Raw genomic sequence first — 26535 nt, 5'->3', positions numbered from 1 at the left:
ACGAAGGGGAATATTTGCCTATCGATATTAGTATCGTTCTAGATACAAAGCAATGAACATCGCTTGTTCTTCCTTGTTTTGCGTCATCACATGTCTTCGTTTCGGGTTGAGCTGTGGGCGCGACCAAGTTACTTTTTCGCTGATGTCTCTGGTATTGCAATCATTACATCAAACTGACGCCATTCCATTAAGGTTCTGAACTACACAATTGTGTGAAGAATCATTAAACTAGGCTATCATCGGCTCACCAAGAAAATAATTGTTCAGGAATTTATTGTCTGATTTGGTTTCGCATGACAGTAAAAAAAAACTCCACCGAGGATGACAGCTAAGCTAATCTAGACCGGAAATATTAATAGAAAGGGCTTCTATTGAGAAGCGGAGGACTTGAACAAAATAACAGCGTAGTTCTACGTGAATGATGTGGTCATGTCTTGGACGCAACCTCCTATAATTTTTGACGTAGGATTACGTCTTTCGGGAACATATTGGGGTACAAATTGAAAATCTAAAATCGAGCACATCGTGAGAATTGCCCGATTTCAAACGCTTATTGTTCAGTAATTTCAGGATGGATTGATGAAATTTTTGCGTCAATCGATTTCGGTACTCCATAACAATTTTACATATTGAAGAAAATAATATATGTCATGAAACTAACTATCGAACAATTGAAAAATCTCTATGTTATCCCCTATCCCTATCCTAATGGAAATACCCACTTCTGATTTGTCGAAATTGACGACACATGCGGCATGGCCCGGGGGAAATCGACATTGAAAATATATGTAAGTCGGGGGCATTTTGATGTTGCAAGTAAGGTGAGTGGTGCGATTAATTCTAGCAAATAAAATTTCAATTTGGAACTTTAATGTTGGTTGCTTCGTGAAATTTAATATCAATGACCGATCATGTATTGTAAAAAATTTTAGCACAAGTGTAAGTGTAAAATTGTATATGATAGCAGTTGTGTTATGAATGACTTGATATTTGAAACGATTTATTTCAATTTTCATAAATTAAAACCAAGGTGTGTTCCCGCTCGAGAACGTGTCATTTGGTTTAAGCTGTCTGTTTTGTTGTGTTCATTTTCACCCAAGGAAATTTTACATGGCGAGAAAAATTGGAAAAGTGAAGAAATATTAGAAAAAGTGATTTCCCTCTACTCTCTACATATATTATTAGTTGTTGTTAGTCCAATAAATATTTTTATAAAAAAATATTATAAAAGAAAATTACATTTCCATTTCAAATATGTTTTCTCTATATTAAAGTACCATCAGTAAAAGATGAGAAAAATTGATAATTGTGTTCGGTATTGGTAATTATCATTGGTGAGTTGTTTTTTTTTTCTTTATTTCATTCATATATAACACAGAAGGCATCTCGTCTAGGATCGCAGAGGGCGGTTTTCATCATATCTCGTTCCACTTCGGTATCTTTTATCTGATACGCACCATCCAACGACTGTTTACCATCCTTCTATCATCATCACTCGGTAAACACTGGTGGAGTGAACAAACAATACCCAACAACTAAACAAAACGGCCCTTTTCAGAGGCACCAAATCATTTTCAAAGAGTTTGACGATGTAATTCTTCAAACATATCCAAAATAAACAGACAGTCTAACGGAATCCTACGTCAACTATGCGGTCGTGTCTCGGACATAACCCTCTTGTGACTTTTTTTTTAAAGTTACAACAAAATCACGCATCAGAGCTACCAAAAAATTCTACTAAAGAATTAATTATGGAATTTCGTTCCTTCCTAAGTTAATATCGATTGATAATTGTGTGAGTTATAATTCCAAGTGATAATCGAAGTCGAATAGAATGCAATAAGTTTGTAGTCCAACGTTAACAATGCGGTCGTGTCTCGGTCGCCACCCTCTCATTTTTTTAAAACTTTCCTTTATTTTGATGTGATTGTTGGACCAGTTGATAGTAATGATATAAAATCATTAGGGAAATGTGTATGTATCGCACTCAATCCTGAAGCTAAGCATCATTTTGTTAATATCGGATGATGTTCCCCCCATTAGCGTGTGAACTTTCATGTAGCTTGTTCAGAGTGATCAGATTGTTCTACAGACAGCATCAACACTGATAGTCTAACGAAAGGCGATTTTCTCAGCGTTTCAATTCATGGCTTAGCGGAAGTTTTTTTCATTCATGCTTTACGGTCACACGTGACGTTCGTCTAGCAGGAAAACAAAACCTTTTAACATTGAAACTGGTTTTGGTTCATCTGAATCAATGACGAACGTCTCGGCCTAAATTTTTGGGGTATTCACCGAGCTGCGATCCGCAGTCGTATTTTCATTGAGAATAAACATGGATGTCGTGCTGGTGTTGAGATTATTTGTAATTTGTGTTCTATGTCTAGCCTTATCTCAGAGTGCAACTGCCAATTGTGGGCGCCGGAAGTTGAAGCTACAGCAGCTAGTAACCCATGGATACACAACAAATCCAGGAGAGTACCCGTGGCACGCCGCACTCTTCATGACGACCGGATTCAAAAAGTCATACATTTGTGGCGGAACGTTGGTTAATGAGTTGAGCATTATAACGGCGGGACATTGTGTGATCGATTCCGCCACAGGATCAGTGCTTTCGCCCGCTACTGTTTACGTCCAGTTGGGAAAGTTTAAGCTGAATTTGTACTCCAATACGGTGCAGGAACACGCCGTTCAGCAGATCATTTTGCACCAAAATTTTCAGATAGAGACGAGCAAATACGACATAGCCGTGCTGAAATTGGCAACCCAAGTGAAGTTCACCGATTACGTGCAACCAATTTGTGTGTTTCCCCAGCCTAATATACATTATAGCGAGAACACCGTTAAAGGAGTGGTCGTTGGATGGGGATACACAGAGTTCGATACATTATCGGATGCCTTACGGGGGACAACAATTCCCCTGATAAGTCACACCAAGTGTTTGGAGAGTAATCCGGATCTGTTCGATAGGACGCTGTACGATGGCATGTTTTGCGCAGGATACACGAACGGTGAGTGACAACGTTCCATCGGCGAATTTCTCCTCTTCACCCTTTGTATGCATCTTTTCCCATCTCTATTGGACTGTGAGTTTGATACGGAATTATTGAACTAGAAAAAACATGTTTTCTCAAATATGCTAGTGTGAAGCAAACAACTCTTGGGGATTCCCAGAATACTCCTTTGAAGTTCTTTGCTGTGCTTCTGTGTGTCATAGCATTATCAGCGAATATTTGTAAGAGATGAACAAAAAAAAACAATTCATTGATGTTTCAATCTAAGCATTGTGATTCACATCTAGCTGGTTCGCATTAACCTGATCGGAACGCTACGTTTAGTGTCAAGTTATATTATACCCCAATTCGTATCGAAAAAAAGAAACAAATGATCTATATATATATTAATGGATTTATGTCTGACTGTCCGTCTGATTCTTATGGACTCGGAAACTACTGAACCGATCAATATGAAAATTGGTATGTAGGGGTTTTTGGGGCCGGCGAAGGTTTTCGTGATAGTTTGAGACCCCTCCCCCCTCTCTAAGGGAGAGCTCCCATACAAATAAAACACAAACTTCTACATTACTCGAGAATTAATCAAGCAAATGAAACCAAATTAGACATATTGAAGTTTTTGGGTACAATAAATGTTTCTATGGTGGTTAGACTCTCCACCCCCTTTCTGAGGGGGGGGGTGTTGTCGTGGTGCTGTCTTACAAATGAAACACAAATTTCTGCATTACTCGAGAATTAATCCAGCAAATGAAAACAAATTTGGCATGTGAAGGTTTTACGTAGCACGAAACGTTTCAATGGTGAATACACTCCCTCCCCCCTCTTTAAGGGAGGCTGCCATACAAACGAAACACAAACTTTTGTATAACTCGAGAACTAATCATGCACAATTTGGGATGTGAGGGTTCTTGGGTATGAAAAATGTCTCTGTAATGGTCTGACACCCATCCCTCCTCTGGAATGGAGAGGGGGTCCCATAAAAATATTACACATATTTCAACCAAAACTGATCCAACCAAACATGACAATTGAAAATTTTCGGAAAACTCTGAAAGAAAAAAGGAAAATTCGGAAAATTAAGTTCCCATATGTTCTACAATTACATAGTGATAAGTGCTGTCAGTCCATTTGATGTTTGCGCTAGCGAAATTGATCTTTGTTCGAAATTGGAAATGGCTTTTAATGTGATGGAACACACTCCTATATCTTCTTCTATCTATACTAAAAAAAAGGAACGACGGATGTGTTGATAAGAGCAGAACTCGAGGAAGGAATTGTCCGATTTAGGGCTGTCTTTATTCATGTTTTCTGTATAAAACATTTATTCCATGTAATGGAGAAACATGTTATTTGCAAGTGGTTGAAAAATCTTGAACTAGAATTGTGTCTGAAAATAATCTGATATTATAGTGATGAGTTTTGTTAAAAATACTAGGAATTTTATAGTTAAATGTAAATTCAACGGGGTCGAATAGAAGATCAATCAAGGAACAGCTCTGCGATTGGGCCCATGAACTTGCTCATAGTAAGAAAACGTGAATGTTTGAAGGTACAGGTCGGACTCGATTATCCGGAGTATTTTATTTTTGATTTTCGGAAATTTTGAATAATTTGTATAATAATTCCATATTGAATAGCTAATATGGGTATCAAAAGAAAGGGCTTTACTAGTAGAATGCAGTTATTTATGAAAAATGCAAATCCAAGATGGCGGCCACTACAAAATGGCGGATTTCATATTTTCTCAGAACTCCATCAATATGGGTATCAAATGAAAGGGCTTGACTAGTAGAACACAGTTATTTATGAAAAATGAAAATCCAAAATGACCGCCACCGCAAGATGGCGCCATATATACTTTTTTCACAACCTCATCAATATGGGTATCAAATGGAAAGGCTTGACTAGTAGAACACAGTTATTCATGAAAAATGCCCAAAAATGTATCAAAAGAAAGTTCTCGACTAGTGGAACATAGCAGGTAATGAAAAATCCTACTTCAAGATGGCCGCAGTCCCCAAACAACTAATTACTTTTTGAATGGTTTCATTCAGCTTGACCTGTTTCTATGTATGTTTAAATGTTTGTTGGGTTGTCCCACAATAATAGAAAATTGACCCCGTTCCTGTTAAATGATTGATCTGAAATTCGGAACATACATTTAATTCTACTGTCATTATAAAACTGCGTATTCCATGATCTTTTCTTCTTCTTCTTCAATGGCACTAACGTTCCTAGAGGAACTTCGCCGTCTCAACGTAGTATTACTTGCGTCATTTTTATTAGTACTTAGTTGAGATTTCTATGCCAAGTAACACGCCTTGAATGCATTCTGAGTGGCAAGCTCTAGAATACGCGTGATCACAGTGCAAGTCGGAGGAAATTTCTTTGACGAAAAATTCCCCCGACCAGAACGGGAATCGAACCCGAACACCCGGCATGTTAGTTGTGACGTTAACCACTCGGCCAAGGGAGCACATTCCATGATCTTGAAAAATTCAATTTGGCCACCGTCAAAAAAAAATGGCTGAATGGCTTGATTTGGAGAATACACTACACTATGAACAACATAAATTCGAAAAGGTCGCCGCCACAAAATGGCCGGCTATGTATTTTTTGCAATCCCCTCAATATTGGTATCAAATGAAATGATTTGACTAATAGAATACAGTATAGATCGGATTCGATTATATACAGATTCGATTATATACAATTTTGGATTCAATTATATTAAATTTTGAATTTTTTTTTATATATATTCCAAATATGGCTTATTTCATGAAGAAATGTAACCTTTCAACGTTAAGGTGAAGTTTAAGTGGCTATTACATGTACAGTCGGGGTAAACATCGTGATTTTTGAAGAATAGCTTGAATTTTCACCATGAATTGTTTATATCGCCATATTGCAGCCAAATTAAAAAAGATAGAATTTGTGCGTCAAAGAACAAATTGTGGAGCGGTTAATAAACTTCATTTTAATTGATAGAAACAATCTAGTTTAATATAATTTTTAAGGATAAAATTAATAATAACACATTAACAATTATTAACTTTTACGTGTTTCACTTCCAAAATGTTATTAAAATTCACTAATTTGGTTGTTTCACTACTATATTCTGTACGAAATTTTCTCATCTTTCAAATGAAAGCATCACAATTGTCTTCCGTAGCGTTCTTTTAAATGTAGAGCCAATTTGAAGCAGCAGAGTCCGAAACAAAAAAAAAAGTTCTGTAACTCTGTCATTGTTGAAATTCGAACATATGTGTAGGAGGATTTTTTTCATCAAATATGATCGTCTATCACCTCCTGAGAGAATCTGGATAAATTATTTTTTTTCATTTGAGAAAGGTGTTTTCAGACATTAAGAGAATGAATCAAAAATCAAATTCCTCTTTTTTTCAAATAACGAAAAATACATACAAAAAAAACAAATAAAGAAAAAAAAGTGTTTTGACTCGATTATCCGGAGGATTCGGTTATCCGGAGTGAAAAAAAAAATTTAATACTCCGGATAATCGAGTCCGACCTGTATTGATAAAAAAAAACAAATTTTGGGCGGGACGAAGTTTTCCGGGTCAGCTAATAAACATATAAAAAATCAGCAGAATAGTTTTTTTTCTTTACATTAAATGTAGACCAATAAACCAATAAAAGACCAATAAAAGCTTGAGCTCAGAACATTGATATTGAAAGTTATCCTTATGGTACAATTAAGTTCTGATAAGCAGTTATATTCGAAACATTGCAGTTCCGTAGAGCATCTACAAAAAGTGATCTTGCCCACGTGCACTTTTTATAGCTTGATAATGTCGATTCAAAACAACTCATGCCCAAACCTTTTCGCTACTCGTCGCGAGATCATTGAGTCCGAATAGATTATTGATTGCACATTTAATTCAGGTCGGGGAAGTGGGGGCATAGTTGTCACCCTAAGGAATATGCCTATTTCAGGCGTCCACATACCGCTTCAATTCCCGTTTCTCGAAGAATATTATAGTTCAACTCATTGTTATTCCAGATAGCGAACGGCTTTTACTATAATGAATTTTTATAGTACACTTTTCCTCATTAGAAAAAAAGCTGAAAAATCGACCTTTTTTTTGCTTGGATAAAAAATAAAGTGGTCACCAAGTGGGGGCAAAGTGGTTACTCGCACATATCAAGCTTAATGGGATAGATTTATACGTTTTTTTGTCCAAATTTGTTCAAATCATATTTGATATAGTAGGTACATGTATGTAACATGTAACATGTAAGCTTGGCCTATAGTCTCAATTCAAGTAAGAAACACATAACGTTCCGCATAATGAGGCTTAGTTTTGTTGAAGTGGCATATTTATCCAGGGTCAAAGGCATAAAAGGATCCTCTCCAAGAGCAGAATGTGATGTGGTATATTAGCTTTAGCAAACAGAACATTGTATGTTGTTATTCACTTATGACCACTTTGTCCCTAAACATCAAATTAATTTCTCTGCTAACTAATCTCTGAGATTAAACAAAATATCTGTTCACCTCTCCTGGGATATGTGAACAGTCGTCCAAACTAATGATTTGTTCAATATATCCGATTGAATAAACTGAATTTCACGAGAAATTCCTTAGATACCATGCGCACAGAATTACGGGCTAATGGCTATCGGAAGAGCAATTTCTGTTTTCATTTATATTTTAACATGCTCTACTTCAGCTCTACTGAAGTACAGGGTGGTTCAAAAGTCATTAAATTCTTCAAACATAAGGTGACTATAAATACAGCATCCGACCACTTTGCCCCCACTACTCATACTACATCTAATTAGAAGACATTATAAGAATGGGAATGTCAAAAATTAAGTATATGAAACGCAAATTTTGAACGCGATACACTGCAAATCGCTAGCCTAATATCAAATTCTAAACTGTCATTATTTTCTGTTCAATTGTACATGTGAGCGGTTTTCAAGGACACTTTTCAAAGAGCAATCATCTTTATCAACAGTATCAACAGTTGATGACAATTCATCTCAATTGTTCGCTTCAAGAGACTGATTAACCTTTAAATGCTTCAAGTTTTCATTTACCAAAAGAAAATGTCAAATTCATCCACATAAAATTGATTGATTGATTGATTGATTGATGATTCAAAGCCCGACCAAAACAGCATGAAACAGTCGTGTTTTGGCTGTCTAGTTCTGTTCATCTTTGCCGTTTGGAGTCTCTACCTTCTTAAAGGTCCACCGCCCGGCTCGGGTTTGGGTTCGATGTATGGTTCTAGACGACGTTCTTGGCTGTCAACCAACGTTTTCCAAACACTTTTATCAAACACTTTTATTGGAATCTCGACTATGCTCAAATGAAAACACCACCCAAAGGAGTGAAGAGTAGGATTGGGTGATCTTTAGAAAAAGATCGATCCTTACGGATCGATTTTCTAAACGACGTAGGGATAGATTCACTAATAAAATCGGTACCAGAGAATCGATCTTTGGAAAATCAAATGCATTTTGCCGATTTATTTACTTATACTATATAAGTGTAGTCCTTTATTTAAACATGGGATGAACATTTAATATTTCTATTCGAACATCAAATGCATTTCATTTTGGTTCTCAGCATAAAAAAGCCCAGAAAAATTGTGTTTCCCAGGGCAGACATCTTGTGCCGGCATTGAATCATTTAATTAACCCTCCTGTACTCGCGTGCAAAATCATAACACGTATACTCGCGCATGGTGTCACAGACCGAAAATTGAACTGCTCTGTGATGTTGCCATTGTGTATTTTTCAGGCTTTATTGGCGTTTATTTGAAGAAGAGGGTATGATTGAATGAAACAACTCCAAAAAATATGTTTTCTTCGGCTTTATTATGTTTTAATAGTCATCTAATTCAGCCTCCTCAAAATAGAGTAATTTTTGATACTCCAACACAAATAACGAAATTTGAATTTTTCACTGTTATTAATTAAAAGTAAGCAACTGAATACAATTCATGGAAGTATAAAGAGTTATAAAATAACATAAAAACGTATTAATCGATTGTGGTTTCATTGGAGTAAGAATATATAGCATAACTGCATGTTCGAAACATACATATGTTTTACATTTCATGCAGTTGTTGCGTGTTTTTCGGGTCTTTTATGGAAGAGAAGAATGTATAACGACCTTCTAAATAATTACCAGATGATAAAGGTTCTAGATTATAAAGTTTGTATATTTCTAATATTCTTTGTCTCTGTTTTCTTGGTAAATTAAGAATTAATGTCTTTTTATATGGGGCATAAAAAGATGATATAAAAGGATTTCTAGGAACTTGATTTTCTTTTTCTTGTTTTCTTGTCGATATTGTCCATTATAAAAAAAATATCCTCGAAACTGTAACTGTTAAAAATTACCATAAGCTACCGATCAGTTTATAGTTTACTGTTTACAATTCTTCCACAAGTGAATTTTTTTCACAAGTGTGTATATGTATGACCATTATATTTAGCGAATAACTATACGAAAGTCAAACATTTATATTTTGCTTTTAAACGTTTGAATCTAACGACGAATAGTTAATATATGGGTGCCTTCAATCCAGTTACAAAAGGGACTGAAATTAAATAAGAATAGTCCGGTAATGATCTTATGCATTATATTCAATAAATATTCCACACCACTAATATTAATTTATACATTTCATTCAACAATATTCTAGAATCTGAAAAAGGCACTTGTCCAAAAAAGTTACTCCTATACTCGCGTCGGTGTGTCAGACCGAAAGTGTTAAAAAAGTGTCACACGTCCCCTTTGCACCAACACATGCGATACACTAAGGCTAGGCGCAAATTGAGACGCGTATGGCGCGACTAACTTGGCGCGATATAGCGCCTGTCTTTGTGGCTAATGAAAACAGATGGAACGGCGCAAATTGGTCAGATGACGCGAGATGGAGGAGCGCTCGTGAGACACGACTCGCTCGACGCTGTGGCTGAGCCACAGTTTCTCGTGCTGCTCATGCTGGTTGTGTTGGTTGTGTTGGTGAACAATCATATAGCGCCGTGAGTCTGACACTGTATGGTTGTACCGGTCGGAAGGTTGTGTTAGTAAATAAATATATCGCACAACTCTGTGTGAATCAGACATTGTATGCGAGTGGCACGACATTTATACCAAACTGCGACTCAATATGCGCTCCACCACGCTACGTTTGTGGCACGTATAAGTCGTGTTGATAGTCTCGTGTTCGCTTACGAGCGCTATACGCTTCTCAATTTGCGCCTAGCCTAAACGATGACGAACGACGAATAACGAAGCTAGAGAGAATCGCAAAGTCGTAGTGTTGATATTTTCTGAGAAATGAACGAATTATTGATTTCTCGGTCTGACAGACCAATGCGCGAGTATAGGAGTGTTAAATGAGTTAATTAAAAACATTATTAGGAATGCTACGACTGATGTTCATCCAGAACTTCGCTGATCACAATCCCATAAAATCTTACTGTGCCATACATCTGGCACAGATCTACACGAGATCTTGGTAGTAGTCCAATTTCTAGAAAAGAACATTTCAGTTGGACCTGATGTCATCATCCCATTTCGTCACAATTTTCTCTGTTACCCTAGTGAATGTGATGGTGTAAATAAAACTGGTGACCACTTTTTTTGTAATGACCAAACATACAAAAATGTTTCTCCTTAATTCACAACAACTAATTTGACAACCTTGAAAGGGGTCCAATGTTCATGAAAATTGTCAGGTTGTTTTTGGTGAGATGAAAATAAAAAAAAACTTTTTTCTGACATCAAAAAGATCGGAAAGAACGAAAAGATCGATTTTCGTAATTTTTGAGGAGTACAGAAGAATCGATCCAAAACATTTGAAAATCGGAGAAGAAAAGATCGATCCTCTAAATATCAATCCAAGATCGCCCAATCCTAGTGGAGAGTCATTGATGACGAGAAAAACGATTTCAATAATATTTTTGTTTATTCCCCATTAGGAACAAACGTCTGCAATGGCGACAGCGGTGGAGGATTGTTCTACAACCACAATAACGTGTGGTATCTGGTTGGTATCGTATCGTTCACCGCTGCGCGACAGTCGGACAACAATCTCTGCAGCACGCAGGATTATACCGGATTCACAAAGATCGCAGCGTTCGAAGAGTTCATTGTGAAACACTGTGGCCTTGTAGTTGCGCCTGTTGCCGTCGCTTCTGGAGTTGCTCCTGCCAAAGGTAACAAGCGGCCGAATAGCGGTGGAGGAGGAGGCGGTGGCGGTGGTGGTAGACGTAAACATTTCCTGGTGACGGATTTCGCTTCGGAACAGAAGCTAAACTGGTTCCAAGCTGCTGACTTTTGTCGTTCCGTTGGGCAGCATCTGGGAGAGATCAACACGGATCAGGAGAATACAAAAGTGAAAGATATGATTTCGAAAGGAGGTAATATTTCGGATTGGTCTTAATTTTCAAGGGCTGATACTGAGTGTATTTTAAGGAGTGGAGATCGATATCAGAGGAGAACCCCGGTTGAAGCAGTATTGGATTGGTGCCAATGATTTAGGCGTTCGCCGTGTCTTCAGATGGCAGTTCAGTGGAAAAACTATCCAATATGAAAACTGGCGTCACAACGAGCTACAGAACTCGAACCCCCGTGAGAACTGCGTAGCGGTGTTGGGAAACAAACACGCCTCCTGGATAGTCGCCAATTGTAAAGCTAAGAAGCAGGTTGTATGTGAGACTCACAAATAAATGAAAAATGTTTGTACAATTGTTTAACGCTGACTTTATTTTTTTCATAACACTGTGGCCGGTAACACGTGAGAGATTTAAGAATATTTACAATTCACTAAATATTGAAAAATCGTGTCGCTCCTGCAACACGTTCTGATTTCTCTTGTCATTAATCCTGGCTGTATTTTTATACATACTACAAGAGAGAATTGGTAATTTTTTTTTTTTTATCCAAAATATATATTTTTATTAAGGCTCATATGGCGTCAACCTGACGGGGCCGGGAGTTCAATATTTCGACAATGTTTGCCTTATAACTATGTTAGTAATATGTAACCGATTACTCGCGGTTGGCTCGAGGTTAGTATTACAAGTGTTTTCGTAATTGTGATATGGAGGCGAATGAACTGCAAAGTTTAAAGCCTCTTAAAAACAAAGAAACGTGAACGTAATTGTGATGTTGCTGTCTTCAATGATCTGTACCTGTGCCCGACACGGGATACTTCCTATTGGGATGCAGCTGACCATTAATCAGCAACGCCCCCTTAGTCTGTACCCCATATCTAGCGTGGTGCGTCTTCTCGAGGAATCCAGGATAGAATGGTCACTAGCCGGCGCAATCATCAGCTCGTGTAGAGTTGTCATGAGCGGTACAACCTTTGGCTTTTGTTGAATCATCAGTGGACTGCACAACCTTTGGCCCGTGTATCTGTAAAGAGTGTGTGTATGTATTGCCGCGACTAAGTAAAAGTTTATAGATCGGATAGGAGGGATGCGAAACAGGGACACAACGAAGGAAACATCATTAAACGTTGACATCGGCGTTTCTGAGGAACAGGTATAGATGAAGCAGAAGATCAGGATCCCGGCTACCTAAGATATCCCGGACGGGGATATCCGATTGTCTGCCTTGTGCTCTCAGTGCTCTAGAGAGCTGAGAGCGAGCAGCATGGAACCGGATACACGACCAGACAACATGCTCGATGTCGTGGTAGCCATCGCCACAATCACAAAGATTGTTTGCTGCGAGCCCAATGCGATAGAGATGCGCGTTTAGGTTGTAGTGATTGGACATAAGCCGAGATATCACGCGAATGAAATCACGACCGACATTCAATCCCTTAAACCAAGCTTTCGTCGAAACCTTAGGGATAATCGTGTGTAACCAACGACCGAACTCATCTTCACTCCACATGCGCTGCCAACTAACGAGTGTGTCCTGACGAGGAATGTGAAAAAATTCGTTATAAGCAATTTGCCTTTCAAAAAGTGTGCCTTCTGAAGCGCCCACCTTAGCTATCGAGTCCGCTTTCTCATTCCCCGGAATCGAGCAATGAGAGGGAACCCATGCTAAGGTAATCTTGAATAATTTTTCGACCAAAACACTCAATAGATGTCTTATTCTTGTTAGGAAATAAGATGAGCGTTTATCAACTTTCATTGAGCGGATTGCCTATATTGAGCTGAGACTGTCTGAAAAAATAAAATAATGGTCGATGGGCAATGTTTCAATGATCCCTAAAGCGTAGTATATCGCACCCAGTTCAGCGACATACACGGAACAAGGATCTTTGAGTTTGAAAGAGGCACTGGAATTTTCATTGAAGATGCCGAAGCCAGTGGACCCGTTTATGCATGAACCGTCAGTAAAGAACATTTTATCAGATCTAACTATGCCCCCATATTCTGCCGAAAATATCGGCGGAATAGAATCTGAGCGTAGATGATCTGGGATTCCATGGATTTTTTGTCGCATGGACAGATCAAAATTGACAGAGGAATTGCAAAAGTATGGGAAGCAAACTTGGTTGGAGATGCCCGGTGAAGGATGCACTTCATGGGTAAGGTACTCATGGTATAAAGACATAAAACTTGACTGAGGAGTCAGTTGGAGTAGATTTTCGAAGTTATCAATCACCAATGGATTCATGATCTTGCAACGGATGAGAAATCTGTAGGATAATTCTGTGAACCGAAGAGTAAGCGGGGGTACTCCTGCCAAAACTTCGAGACTCATCGTATGTGTCGAATGCAAACACCCCATGGCTATACGCAAGCAACGATATTGTATCCTCTCCAGCTTGAGAATATGAATCCTGGCAGCTGATCGGAAGCAAAAACTGCCATATTCTAACACTGATAATATCGTTGTTTTGTACAACTGAATGAGGTCTCCTGGATGGGCGCCCCACCATGTTCCGGTTATTGTTTGGAGAAAATTGATTCTTTGCTGGCATTTCTGTTTCAAATACGCAATGTGTATTCCCCAGGTACATTTAGAGTCAAAATATACTCCAAGGTATTTGAAAAACATCGAGTGCCTGATCGCTTTGCCGGATAGGTGAAGCTGGAATTGGGCGGGTTCGTGCTTCCTAGAAAAAACGACCATTTCAGTTTTCTCCGTAGAGAATTCGATACCCAGCTTGAGGGCCCACGTGAACAGATTGTTCATGGTTTCTTGCAACGACTTTTGCAGAGCGACGGGATTAGTACCCGTGATGGAAATAACTCCATCGTCTGCAAGTTGTCTCAAAGTGCAATCTCTAGTTAGACAATCATCTATATCATTGACGTAAAAACTGTACAAGAGGGGGCTTAGGCAGGAGCCTTGTGGTAGGCCCATAAAACTGTAACGAGAAGATTTCAAGCTGCCATGATTGAAAAACATGTGCTTTTCTGAGAGTAAATTGTACAGAAAATTATTCAGAATTGGCGAAAGTCCACGATTATGAAGTTTCTCTGAGAGAGTTTCCATGGAAACTGAATCAAATGCCCCTTTGATATCGAGAAAAACGGAAGCCATTTGTTCTTTGCGAGCAAATGCGATTTGGATTTCAGAAGATAGCAGCGCGAGACAATCATTCGTCCCTTTACCTCGGCGGAAGCCAAACTGCGTATTTGACAGCAAATTGTTCGTTTCAACCCACTTGTCCAAACGAAGTAGAATCATTTTCTCTAACAATTTACGAATACAGGATAACATTGCAATCGGCCTATACGAATTGTGATCGCAAGCCGGCTTGTTGGGTTTTCGTATGGCTATCACTCTCACTTGTCTCCAGTCATGCGGGACAATATTCAGTTCCAGAAACAAGTTCAGCAAACGCTGTTTTGCCAAGTCGGGAAGATTCTTCAATAAGTTGAATTTAATCTTGTCCGACCCCGGAGCTGAATTGTTACATGAGAGAAGTGCAATTGAGAATTCTACCATCGAAAAATTCTCATAATCGCCTTGGAGCGGAATGTCGCGTACGACGTTTTGTGCAGGAACGGAATCGGGACAAACCTTTCTTGCAAATTTGAAAATCCAACAGTCAGAGTATTCCTCACTTTCATTTGTATGGTTCCAGCCACGCATTCTCCTAGCCGTATCCCAAAGAGTACTCATAGCGATCTCCCTTGACAAACCATTGACGAACTTCCGCCAATATCCACGCTTTTTTGCTTTAATCAGACCTTTTAGTTTGGCTTCTAGAGCTTGGTACATTCGAAACCATTCCACTAATCCAGTTTTCCTGAATTTTTTGAAAGCGGATGATTTTTCAAGGTAGACCTTTGAACACTCCTTGTCCCACCAAAGTGATGGAGGACGACGTCGGAAAGTGGTAGCAGGAACACGTTTCTTTTGAGCTTGAAGTGCGCTATCGTAAATCAAACTCGATATAAAGTTATACTCTTCGAGTGGAGGAAGTTCATGCATTGAAACAAGTGCTTCAGATATTATTTCTGCAAATTTTCTCCAGTCAATATTTTTCGTGAGGTCATACGCAATATCGACTGACTCACGAGAACCTGATTCATTGGCGATCGATAAAATTATTGGCAGGTGATCACTACCGTGGGGATCTTGGATTACCTTCCATGTGCAATCCAGGGATAATGAAGAAGAGCAAAGTGATATGTCTAGCATACTTGCCCGTGCAGGAGGGTTGGCTATCCTAGTTGCTTCCCCTGTATTTAAAACTGTCATGTTGAAGTTGTCGCACAGATCATAAATCAACGTGGCACGGTTGTCATCGTAGAGTGATCCCCATGCTGTTCCATGGGAGTTGAAATCACCTAAGATTAACCGCGGCTCCGGCATTGCCTCGATAGTATCAAAGAACTGATGGCGGCCTACCGTAGTTCTGGGAGGGATATATATCGAAGCAATGCAGAGGTCTTGGCCATTGATTTGTGTCTGGCAAGCAACGACTTCAATGCCTATCATCGATGGGAGAGTGACTCTATAGAAGGAGTGACAATTTTTAATCCCCATTAGTACGCCACCAAACGAGTCATTTCGATCGAGGCGAGTAATGTTGAAATCGTGGAAATTCAGCTCATCGGCTGAAGAAAGCCATGTTTCACAGAGAGAAAATACATCACAGTTAGAACTATGAACTAAAAATTTAAATTGATCTAGTTTAGGGATGATGCTTCTGCAATTCCACTGTATTACAGTGGTCAAATCCTTGACCTCTTGCACTGAATCAGGCATCGAGGGAAATGAACGCTGCTAAAAAACCACATTTTTCTTTCAAAAATGTTCTCACAATCGGAAGCAAACATAATACTATGCTTTTAAGAGGGTCATTTATATTTAGAGCATTTAAAATGTTGTCCACCAGGTCAGAAAGCGCAAGCAAACCAGATTGTGGCTGTTGCCTCGACCGCGAAAATGGAACAGACGGGGTGGGTGCTGCTCCGGGCATTGCTGAGGACCCCTAGTGCGTAGAAGAACCGCTTAAACCAGGAGGTACTTGCTTCGGTTCATTCTCAGCACGTTCAATTCGAGTTTTCATTCCAACTTGGGAAGTTTCGGTCGTCTTTCTGGGGAGTGAAGGAAAAGAAGTAATTTTTCTTTTCCTGACGGCACCCTGCGATGTACCGGAACTTCCTGCATTGGGAGCGTCAGCAACAGGCTCGTCGTTCTGCAGAATGGAGTAGGGATTGTCCTGAGTCGTTGGAACGGAACTCTTAAGCATTTCTGCATAAGTCCGCTTGGAACGTTCCTTTAAGGAACGCTTGATTTTTTCCCCTCGTTGTTTGTACACCGGGCATTGAATAATATCATGAGGAATCCCGCCGCAATGAAGACACTTGTGCTCTTTCGCGCAAGGATTCTCATCATGGCTCTCTCCACAATCTGCGCAACGTTTTTTATTGCAACAATAGGCGGCCGTGTGACCGAGTTGCATACATTTGTTGCATTTCATTACCCGGGGTACAAACAACCGAACAGGTAAACGAAGTGCACCTATTGCAACGTAGTTTGGAAGGGCGGAACCCTCAAAAGTCACACGAAAAGAGTTTGTCCGATTGAGAACCCTTTTGTCATTTTTTTGTGACACAGATTTCAGTCGATCGCATGCAAGAATCTTCACAGTTTTTAGTGAAGAGTTCTTGAAGCGACCGACACCATCGATAATCTCTTTTCGAGTCAAACCCTTTTCGGTTATTACGCCGTCTATTTCGACGTTGCAACAGGGCACGTATACGCGATACTCAATCGCAAAGAGGTCGCAGCGCGTGATTTCGTTCGCTTGGGTCCTGCTTGAGACGACAACTCGTAGTTTGTCTGGCCCCATCCGTGTAATCTCGGTAACTTCGGAAAACTTCTGAGTAAGTTCCTTCGAGATACGAATGACATTGAGAGGTTTAGATTTTCGTCTAAAGTATACAATGAATGGGCCTTTGGAGCCTCTAGGGTATTCTTTTGGACGAAAATCCTGTTTTTCTTCAATGTCCTCATCTTCGGAACTTCCAACTTCATATACAGAAGTTTCTTCCTCAATTTCTGCTTCATCTTCCTGCTCTTCAGGAGGAGGATCGGCATCGGAAATATTCAATGGCGTCGATGGGGGATCCTTCCCGCCCTCAGCCATATCAAAAAAAATCGGTCAACTGTTCGATATGAACAGAATATAATGATAATCAAAATAAATAAATAAGTGAAAAAAATTTTTTTTATAAGGTTATGATGCGAATATTAAATTCAATTTATTTTATGTTAAATAAAATGATAAAATGAAAAAAAAAATCCAATGAAAGTTCAACGGTATATAAGAAATAATGATCACCCCTAATGCCAACGTTTGCCGATTTGGTTAACACAAAGTTGAACAATGGTGTAAATCGTGCACAGAAGGTAGAAGGAATGATGGGGAAACAAAAGAAAAATAAATTTCTACTTGCCGCGGCTGTGTGGCGTGTGTGATGAATGTGTCTGATTTGGATCCTCAGCGCGCACCACTTTAAACTTCGCTCCACTCGCAAGCGCAACCGGTGAAAAAGAACACTATTATTCGATGTGAAAAAAACACCTTTGTTTGATCGATTAAAAACTTGTCCGATCTGCTTGCGAGTTGTCGAACCAATGAATTTTTTGAATTTTTAATTGTTTGAGCTTATTTTCCTTACTAGTTAACTATTTAGTTTAATGGCATTTTTGTTTCACACTAACCAATCGCCTAACCGCTAACGCTTACAAAACCATAACAATTAACCTCCGCTTCAGGATAAGGTGCATGAAATGGCTTCCTACTCGAACAAACTAATTAAACGTGCTTGCAAACTATCACTCCTTTTATCTAGAATACAAGAAATGCATGAAGAATGAAGCTCGTATGTCAAATGAATCAAGGTTGATGAAACAGTAACGAGAAACAAAAGCGAAATTTCGTGAAGTGCAACGAATAAAAATTTTAGAAAGTGCCCAGAAGCAGTGTTTGCCAAATGATCCACTCATTGAAAAAATCGCTTTCGTTCTTTCAAATATGATCTTTCAGGAAACATTTCCCCCAGCGGTATTCTATTGTTGTTATGTGCTGCAAATCAAGACACAAAAGAGAACGAGACAACTCTGCATCGGCTCGCACTTCATTGCACACCAGCATGCAAGCAAAGCTATCATATACGCTTTCGGTGCAGAAAGCTTATTTTCTTCTTTGCCTCTAACATATGCATACCGACCTCTCCATGCATCATGAAACAGCAGGATCGTACGGACAACGCAAAGCGAAAGATTCATATTCAGCTAATGTAGCAGATCCTGATTTTTAAGTCTCAGAGAGTGCAAACTATATGATTATTTAGCTCGATAGAGGCTAAGGGAAGGGTAGTCAGATTATATTTTCCATTTTTAACGCCGCTATCCCTTGAAATGTGTATATTCATATAGACCGCATAGTTTTACTAGCAACACCGCTCCAGTGAGAAGCAAAAACTCTCGCGTTTTATCTCTTTTCCCATTCGCTGCTCTCCGCAAATGGTGACGTAATTTTTCTTGTATCATTTATTGCTTTGCACTTGTCTGTGCAGTGTGTTTCGCTATAATAGAACGGGACGATATATTCGGTTCAAACTTGTATGCAGGCTTCGAAAATGGTATGCGATGTTTGATACAGATCGGATATGCAATCAACAGTCTTCGTTCCTCTCTTAGTTTAATCACTAAATATTACACAAGTGATTACTGACATTCATACAAGTATCTGAATGATCCTATATTTGGTTAAATGTTCGTGAGAGTTTACTTGCATGACACATTGTGTATCATTTGATTTTGATCGAAATCCAAACTCTGCCCAGAAGGAAGTCGAGGTTTTGAAATGGGATAAATATGTAAGAAAAAAGAAAAACGGATGGGATCTATGATATAACCGCCAGGTTGACGTTGGGCTACCGTTGGATTAATAATTAGTAAAATATTAAAGTGAAATCGCCACGAAAAAGTTTAAACACGAAAAAAGGGACACTTGACCGCAGTAGCAGCCGCACACTTTGTACACCAGTAACCACGACAGCTGATAACTGGCTCGTGGAGGAAAGTGAAGAATACATACGTGCTAGAAAAGTGTAACACCACGACGGATCTATCAAATTTAGAAAATCTTTAATTAAACTAAGACACTATGAATCAACTGGACCAAAGAATTCAATTCCTTTGCCTCCTAAACCATCAAATCAGCAGAAATTTATGCCACATTCTAATTTCACACCAGGACCACATTTTACAATTCATCCTAATTTTGCACCTCGACCCAATTTTACTCATCAACCACGATATGTTCAACCAATCTATATACCAGGCAACAATCAGCCACATTTTATACCTCGCCAAAATTTTATCCCCAAACCTTATTGGAATACACCTAGACATCCAATAATACCACCTCCAATCCCAAGAAATCAAGATAAACCTGTACCAATGAAAGTTGATCCATCTCTTAGATCTAAACACATAAATCATGTGAATAGACCTAATAAAAATTCAATATTCAAGCAAATGACCAACCCGACATTGATACTGAACACTATTTTGAACAAGTGCCATATTTGGCCAATGAAGAATTTATCGGTACAAGTTCCGATAGATATTTAGACAATATAAATTACGAAGCCCCAGAATGTACTACTGAAAATGCTGAACTTAATTTTTTTGTGTAAAATCTACTTTGCCATATTTTTTATACTATGGCAAATGTGTGATTCCTTTGAAAATTTTAATAGATACTGGATCGAATAAAAATTATTTATTTATTTATTTATTTATAATGATACTACATCCCATTGAGAGATTAGATCTTCTTCATAATTTTTCGCCAATAGTCCCGATCCATGGCTTCAGTTCTCCAACTCCCGGCTGCACCGATTCTTGCCAAGTCCTGCTCCACTTGGTCCAACCACCTCGCTCGCTGGGCTCCTCTCCTTCTTGTTCCTACCGGATTCGATGCGAACACCATCTTTGCAGGGCTGCTGTCCGGCAATCTTGCAACATGCCCTACCCATCGCACTCGTCCAGCCTTGGCGACTTTCTGAATGCTGGGTTCGCCGTAGAGTTGCGCCAGTTCGTGGTTCATTCTCCTTCTCCATACTCCGCTTTCCTGTACACCACCGTATATTGTTCTGAGCACTCGGCGTTCGAAAACTCCAAGCGCTTGTGAGTCCTCTTCAAGCATCATCCATGCTTCGTGCCCATAGAGAACAACCGGTCGAATTAGGGATTTGTACATGGTACACTTCGTACGGGGTCGGAGTTTGTTGGACCTCAAGGATTTGCGGAGCCCATAGTAGGCACGACTTCCATTGACAATGCGTCTTCGAATTTCACGGCTGTTGTTGTTGTCAGTTGTTATCAACGAGCCAAGGTAGATAAATTCCTCTACCACCTCGAGCTCGTCGCCGTCGATCACAACACTACTACCAAGAGGAACTCTGTTGCGATCAGTCCCTCCAGCTAGCATGTATTTAGACTTAGACGCATTGATCCCAAGCCCAATCAGCCCTGCTTCGTGTTTCAGTCGGGTATACAAGTCGGCTACCGTCGCATGTGTTCTTCCGATTATGTCCACGTCGTCGGCGAAGCAGATAAACTGACTAGACTTGTTGAAAATCGTGCCCCGCATGTTGAAGCCCGCTCTCCGCATAACACCTTCCAGCGCCACGTTGAAGAGCAAACAGGAGATTCCATCGCCTTGTCGAAGTCCCCTGTGAGTCTCAAATGATTCCGACAGCTCACCTGAGATCCGCACACTGCACCGCACACCGTTCATCGTTTTCCCTGAATCAGTCTTGTCAGCTTTCGGGGAAAGCCGTGTTCGTCCATGATCCTCCATAACTGTCGTCCGAATAAAAATTATATTCATCCTAAATATACCACAATTTCACACAATTTAGAGAAACCATTTGAAGTGTCATCTGTTGGAGGAAAAATTAAAATTGAAAAATATTCTCAAGCTCGATTATTTCAACCTTATTCCGAGAAAATGGTAAAATTGTTTCATATGAATAACCTAAAAACTTTTGATGCTATTATCGGTCTTGATACAATGAAAGATCTAAAAGATATAATTGACATATCCAATGAAAAATTATTGATAAATAATAAATATACCATTCCTTTATTGCAGCACAAGATTCAGGAAGTGAAACAGGTTATTAAAGATGAGCACTTGTCGGAGATGGAAAAACGACAATTAATAATCTAATACTTAAATTTCAGGATCTTTTTCAACAACCGGATGGTAAGTTATTCTCCACCACAGGAATAAAAGCAGAAATAAGAATGAATGATGACAATCCTATTTATTCAAAATCATATCCATATCCACAAGCGAGTGGAAAGTGAAGTGGAAAAAAATTGAAAAATGATCAAGTGATGGAATTATAAGGCCTTCAAAATCTCCTTATAATTCACCAATATGGATTGTTCCAAAAAAATCCGATGCTTATAATACAAACAAAAAACCGTTTAGTAGTTGATTATAGAAAAATTAATTGCCATATTTGAAACATTAAAGAAAGCAAATTATAGCATACAACCTGATAAATCAGAATTTCTTAAAATTAAAGTTGAATTTTTAGGATTTATCGTTTCAGAAAATGGTTTAAGGCCAAATCCCAAAAAAGTTGAAGCAATAAAGAAATATCCCCAACCATCGAATTTGAAAGAATTAAGAATGTTTTAAAAATATCTGGCTATTATAGACTTTTCGTTAAATATTATACAAAATTGGCAAAACGAAGGCGAAGGCGAGGGCGAAGATGGTCATCGAAAAATTTCGAAACATGAATCTAGAAATTTTCCTATTTCATTTAATGAAGAAGCAGTTAAAGCTTTTGAAAGATTGAAAAATATCTTATCTTCAAATGATGTATTAATTTTTCCAAATTTCAAAGAACCAAAGAACAACTGATGCTTCAAATAAAGCAATTGGAGCAGTTTTATCACAAAAAACAGATAACGGAGATAGACCCATTTCATTCATTTCACGAACACTATCCAAAACTGAAGAAAATTATGCAACCAATGAAAAAGAGATGTTAGCTATAGTATGGGCAAAAATTCATATTTACACAGATCACATGCCTTTAACTTTTGCTGTTTCTGTTAATGCCAAATTAAAAAGATGGAAAGCTTATATTGAAGAGCACGACCATGAAATTTTCTATAAAAAAGGTAAACCAAATGTGGTTGCTCGAAACGGGTCTGACGAGCGAATCAATTATAGAAGGAGATGGTAGATTTAAAAAACTACCTTTGATGAAAATCAAAATCTTAGAATGCCGACAACTCGGCAAAGTCTCCCAGGAAGGGGAAAACTCTAAATTTACGCCGTCCGACTCGTTTCGAGTAACTATTGCTGGTTCCGCTCTCCCTGACTACGTTATGGTGGACAAATTGAGGCTGCCAGTGCGACTCTTCGTGCCAAAGCCCATGACTTGCAACAAATGCAAGTCAGTTGGTCACACTTCAGCTTATTGTGCCAACAAGGAGCGCTGTGCCACTTGCGAAGAGCAACATGTGGGTAAATCTTGCAGTGCGACTGAGCAAAAGTGTCCATATTGCAGAGGAATTCCACATGTGCTCTCGACTTGTGAAACTTACAAGAGTCACTGGGAGAAACAGAAACGCTCTTTAAAGGAACGCTCGAAGCGTACTTTTGCGGAAATTTTAAAGGGCGCTTCTCCACCGGCCGAACAACAACAAGAACAACCAATCCCCACACACAATGTGTTCTCCACGTTGCCAGTTGACGAAGTAGAAGCGGACACAGCTGAAGAGGGCACACCGTTCATTTTCCAAGGGAATCCCCGGCGCAAAAATGTGTCCACTCCCAAACTTCAATGACAAGTTCCATCGGTGATACCCCCTGTTAGCATGCCTAAAATATCGAGTGCAGCGGACAAGCAAAATCAGGTTCCTCCTGGCTTCCGTGGGAATAGTTCACCTTCGAACGACCCAGCACTCGAGGGGACATCAAAAACCCCAACTGTCCCTGTTTCGCCGTCTAGCTCAACTTCCCAATCGGGATTTATAAAGTTTTCTGACCTTTTGGATCAAATCTTCACGTGTTTTAATGTTTCCGACTCCATCAGAACCCTTGTCATCTCAATGCTTCCAGTATTAAAGAGAATTTTGCAACAATTGATGCAAACATGGCCCCTCCTTGCAATGATTATCTCTCTTGATGTCTAATTTAAATAGAGAGGTCGGAGATATCACTGTTTTACAGTGGAATTGTCGTAGTCTCATCCCTAAATTGGATACATTCAAATTTTTAATTCATAAATTCAATTGTGATGTTTTTGCTCTGTCCGAAACTTGGCTTTCTTCGCGAGATGATCTCTCTTTCCATGATTTCAATATTATACGCTTGGACCGTGATGACAGATACGGAGGGGTGCTATTGGGGATCAATAAGTGCCACTCATTTTTTCGAATTGACCTTCCACCTATTGGAGGGATCGAAGCTGTTGCTTGTCATGCAAACATTAAAGGCAAAGATCTCTGTATTGTCAGCTTGTATTGGCCTCCGAGAGCTGCGGTTAGCCGCAAACAACTTGATGACATGTGCTCACTCCTTCCTGAGAGACTTCAACTCTCACGGAACTGCCTGGGGGGAACAGTACGACGACAATCGTTCATTGTTGATATATGACCTTTGTAACAGCTTCAATATGACCGTTTTGAACACTGGGGAAACAACACGTGTACCTAAACCTCCTGCTAACCCAAGTGCTCTTGACCTCTCGCTTTGCTCGAATTCACTATCGTTAGATTGCAAGTGGAATGAAATTCAGGATCCCAACGGTAGTGATCATTTGCCAATCAAAATTTCCATCACCACTGGGTCAAGTTCTTCTGAATCTATAAACATGGCATATGACCTCACAAGACACATTGACTGGAAAAAATATGCGGACGCGATTACTCTAGCCATCAATTCCAGAGATGGTTTACCTCCATTGGAGGAGTATAACTTCCTTTCTCGTTTGATATATGACAGCGCGGTTCGCGCTCAAACGAAACCCATCCCAGGTTCCACTATTCGTCGAAGGCCTCCCAATCCATGGTGGGATAGCCAATGTTCCAAGCTTTATCAGGATAAATCAAATACATTTAAAGTTTTTCGAAAACGTGGAACCCCTGAAAATTTTCAAACATATTTAGCCCTTGAGAATCAGTTCAAAAATTTGATCAAAGGGAAAAAACGTGCTAATTGGCGAAATTTCGTGGGAGGTTTCTCGTGCCACGAGAAACGTCAATGAAAAAATTATGGAAAGTGGCTCGAAACATGAGAAATCGCTATTCAACGAATGAAAGCGAGGAATATTCACATCGATGGATTTTGAATTTTGCACGGAAGGTTTGTCCCGATTCCGTTCCCGTACAAAAAATTGTTCGAGATATTTCACAAGATAGGTGCGATCTTGATTCCGAGTTTTCGATGGTAGAATTCTCTCTTGCTCTCCTTTCATGTAACAATTCTGCTCCGGGATCGGATAGAATTAAGTTCAACTTGCTGAAAAACCTCCCTGATGTGGCGAAACATCGCTTGTTGAATTTATTCAATCGGTTCCTGGAGCATAATATTGTTCCAGATGATTGGAGACAAGTACGAGTTATAGCTATTCAAAAACCCGGAAAACCCGCGTCCGACTTCAATTCGTACCGCCCAATAGCAATGCTGTCTTGTATACGGAAATTGTTGGAGAAAATGATCTTGTTTCGCCTTGATCGATGGGTTGAAACGAATGGCCTACTCTCAGATACACAATATGGGTTCCGCAGGGGCAAGGGGACGAACGATTGTCTTGCGTTGCTTTCTTCAGAAATTCAAGTGGCTTACGCCAAAAAAAAAACAAATGGCTTCAGTATTCTCGGACATAAAGGGGGCCTTTGATTCTGTTTCAATAGAGGAGAGACAAATTACACTCTCGGGGTCTGCCGCCTCTATTGAATAATATGTTATATAACTTGCTTTGTGAGAAAAATTTGAACTTTTCTCACGGAGATTCGGCAGTAAGTCGGTTCTCTTACATGGGCCTCCCCCAGGGCTCATGTTTAAGCCCCCATTTGTACAACTTCTATGTAAGCGACATCGACAATTGCCTTACACAAAATTGCAGCCTAAGACAACTTGCAGATGATGGAGTGGTGTCTGTCGTAGGATCTAACGAATCCGACCTGCAAGGACCCTTACAAGATACTTTGAACAATTTTTCAACCTGGGCCATTGGGCTAGGGATCGAATTCTCCACGGAGAAAACAGAGATGGTGGTTTTTTGTAGGAAACATAGACCAGCAAAACCAAAGCTTCAACTTTTGGGTAAACCGATCACTCATGCTATGTCTTTCAAGTATCTTGGGGTCTGGTTCGACTCCAAATGTACTTGGGGGGCCCATATTAGGTATCTGAGTAAAAAATGTCAACAAAGAATAAACTTTCTCCGTACAATTACCGGCACCTGGTGGGGAGCCCATCCCGAAGATCTTATAATGTTGTATCGAACAACTATTCTCTCAGTGATGGAGTATGGCAGTTTCTGTTTTCAATCAGCTGCCAAAACACACCTCATTAAACTCGAGCGAATTCAGTATCTTTGTCTCCATATCGCGTTGGGATGTATGCCCTCAACGCATACCATGAGCCTTGAGGTTTTGGCAGGCCTACTCCCACTAAAAGATCGCTTCAATTTATTATCTATTCGGTTCTTCATCCGGTGTAAGGTTATGAACCCATTGGTGATCGAAAATTTTGAGCAGCTGATCGAGCTAAATTTTCACTCCGGATTCATGAGTTCATATCATGAATTCATCTCCATGCAGGTTGCTCCTTCTTCGTATATTCCCAACTGTGTTTGTTTCCCTGACTACATCAATTCCTCTGTGCATTTTGATCTGTCCATGAAGCAAGATATCCATGGATATTCAGATTACCAACGATCGAGGATCGCTCCAACGATCTTCGATGAAAAGTATGGGGGTATCAATTGTGATAATATGTACTTTACTGATGGATTTGGTACTTTGATGACAGGATTTGGAGTGTTCAAC

General features: G+C 39.5%; 1 protein-coding gene across 1 annotated transcript; it reads left to right on the top strand.

The window, feature by feature from the left end:
- Positions 1-2298: 2298 nt before the first annotated feature.
- LOC129768375 (prostasin-like) lies at positions 2299-11756 on the top strand. The gene is made up of 3 exons (XM_055769984.1): positions 2299-3011; positions 10980-11420; positions 11476-11756. The coding sequence occupies exons 1-3, from the start codon at positions 2336-2338 to the stop codon at positions 11727-11729; spliced, it is 1371 nt and encodes a 456-aa protein (XP_055625959.1). The 5' UTR covers positions 2299-2335; the 3' UTR covers positions 11730-11756.
- The last annotated feature ends 14779 nt before the right edge of the window (positions 11757-26535 follow it).

Source organism: Toxorhynchites rutilus, chromosome 2, assembly GCF_029784135.1.
Source record: "Toxorhynchites rutilus septentrionalis strain SRP chromosome 2, ASM2978413v1, whole genome shotgun sequence".
Classification (NCBI taxonomy): Eukaryota; Metazoa; Arthropoda; class Insecta; order Diptera; family Culicidae; genus Toxorhynchites; species Toxorhynchites rutilus.
The sequence above is the reverse complement of the archived record's forward strand: the minus strand, read 5'-3'. Positions and strand labels throughout refer to the sequence as shown.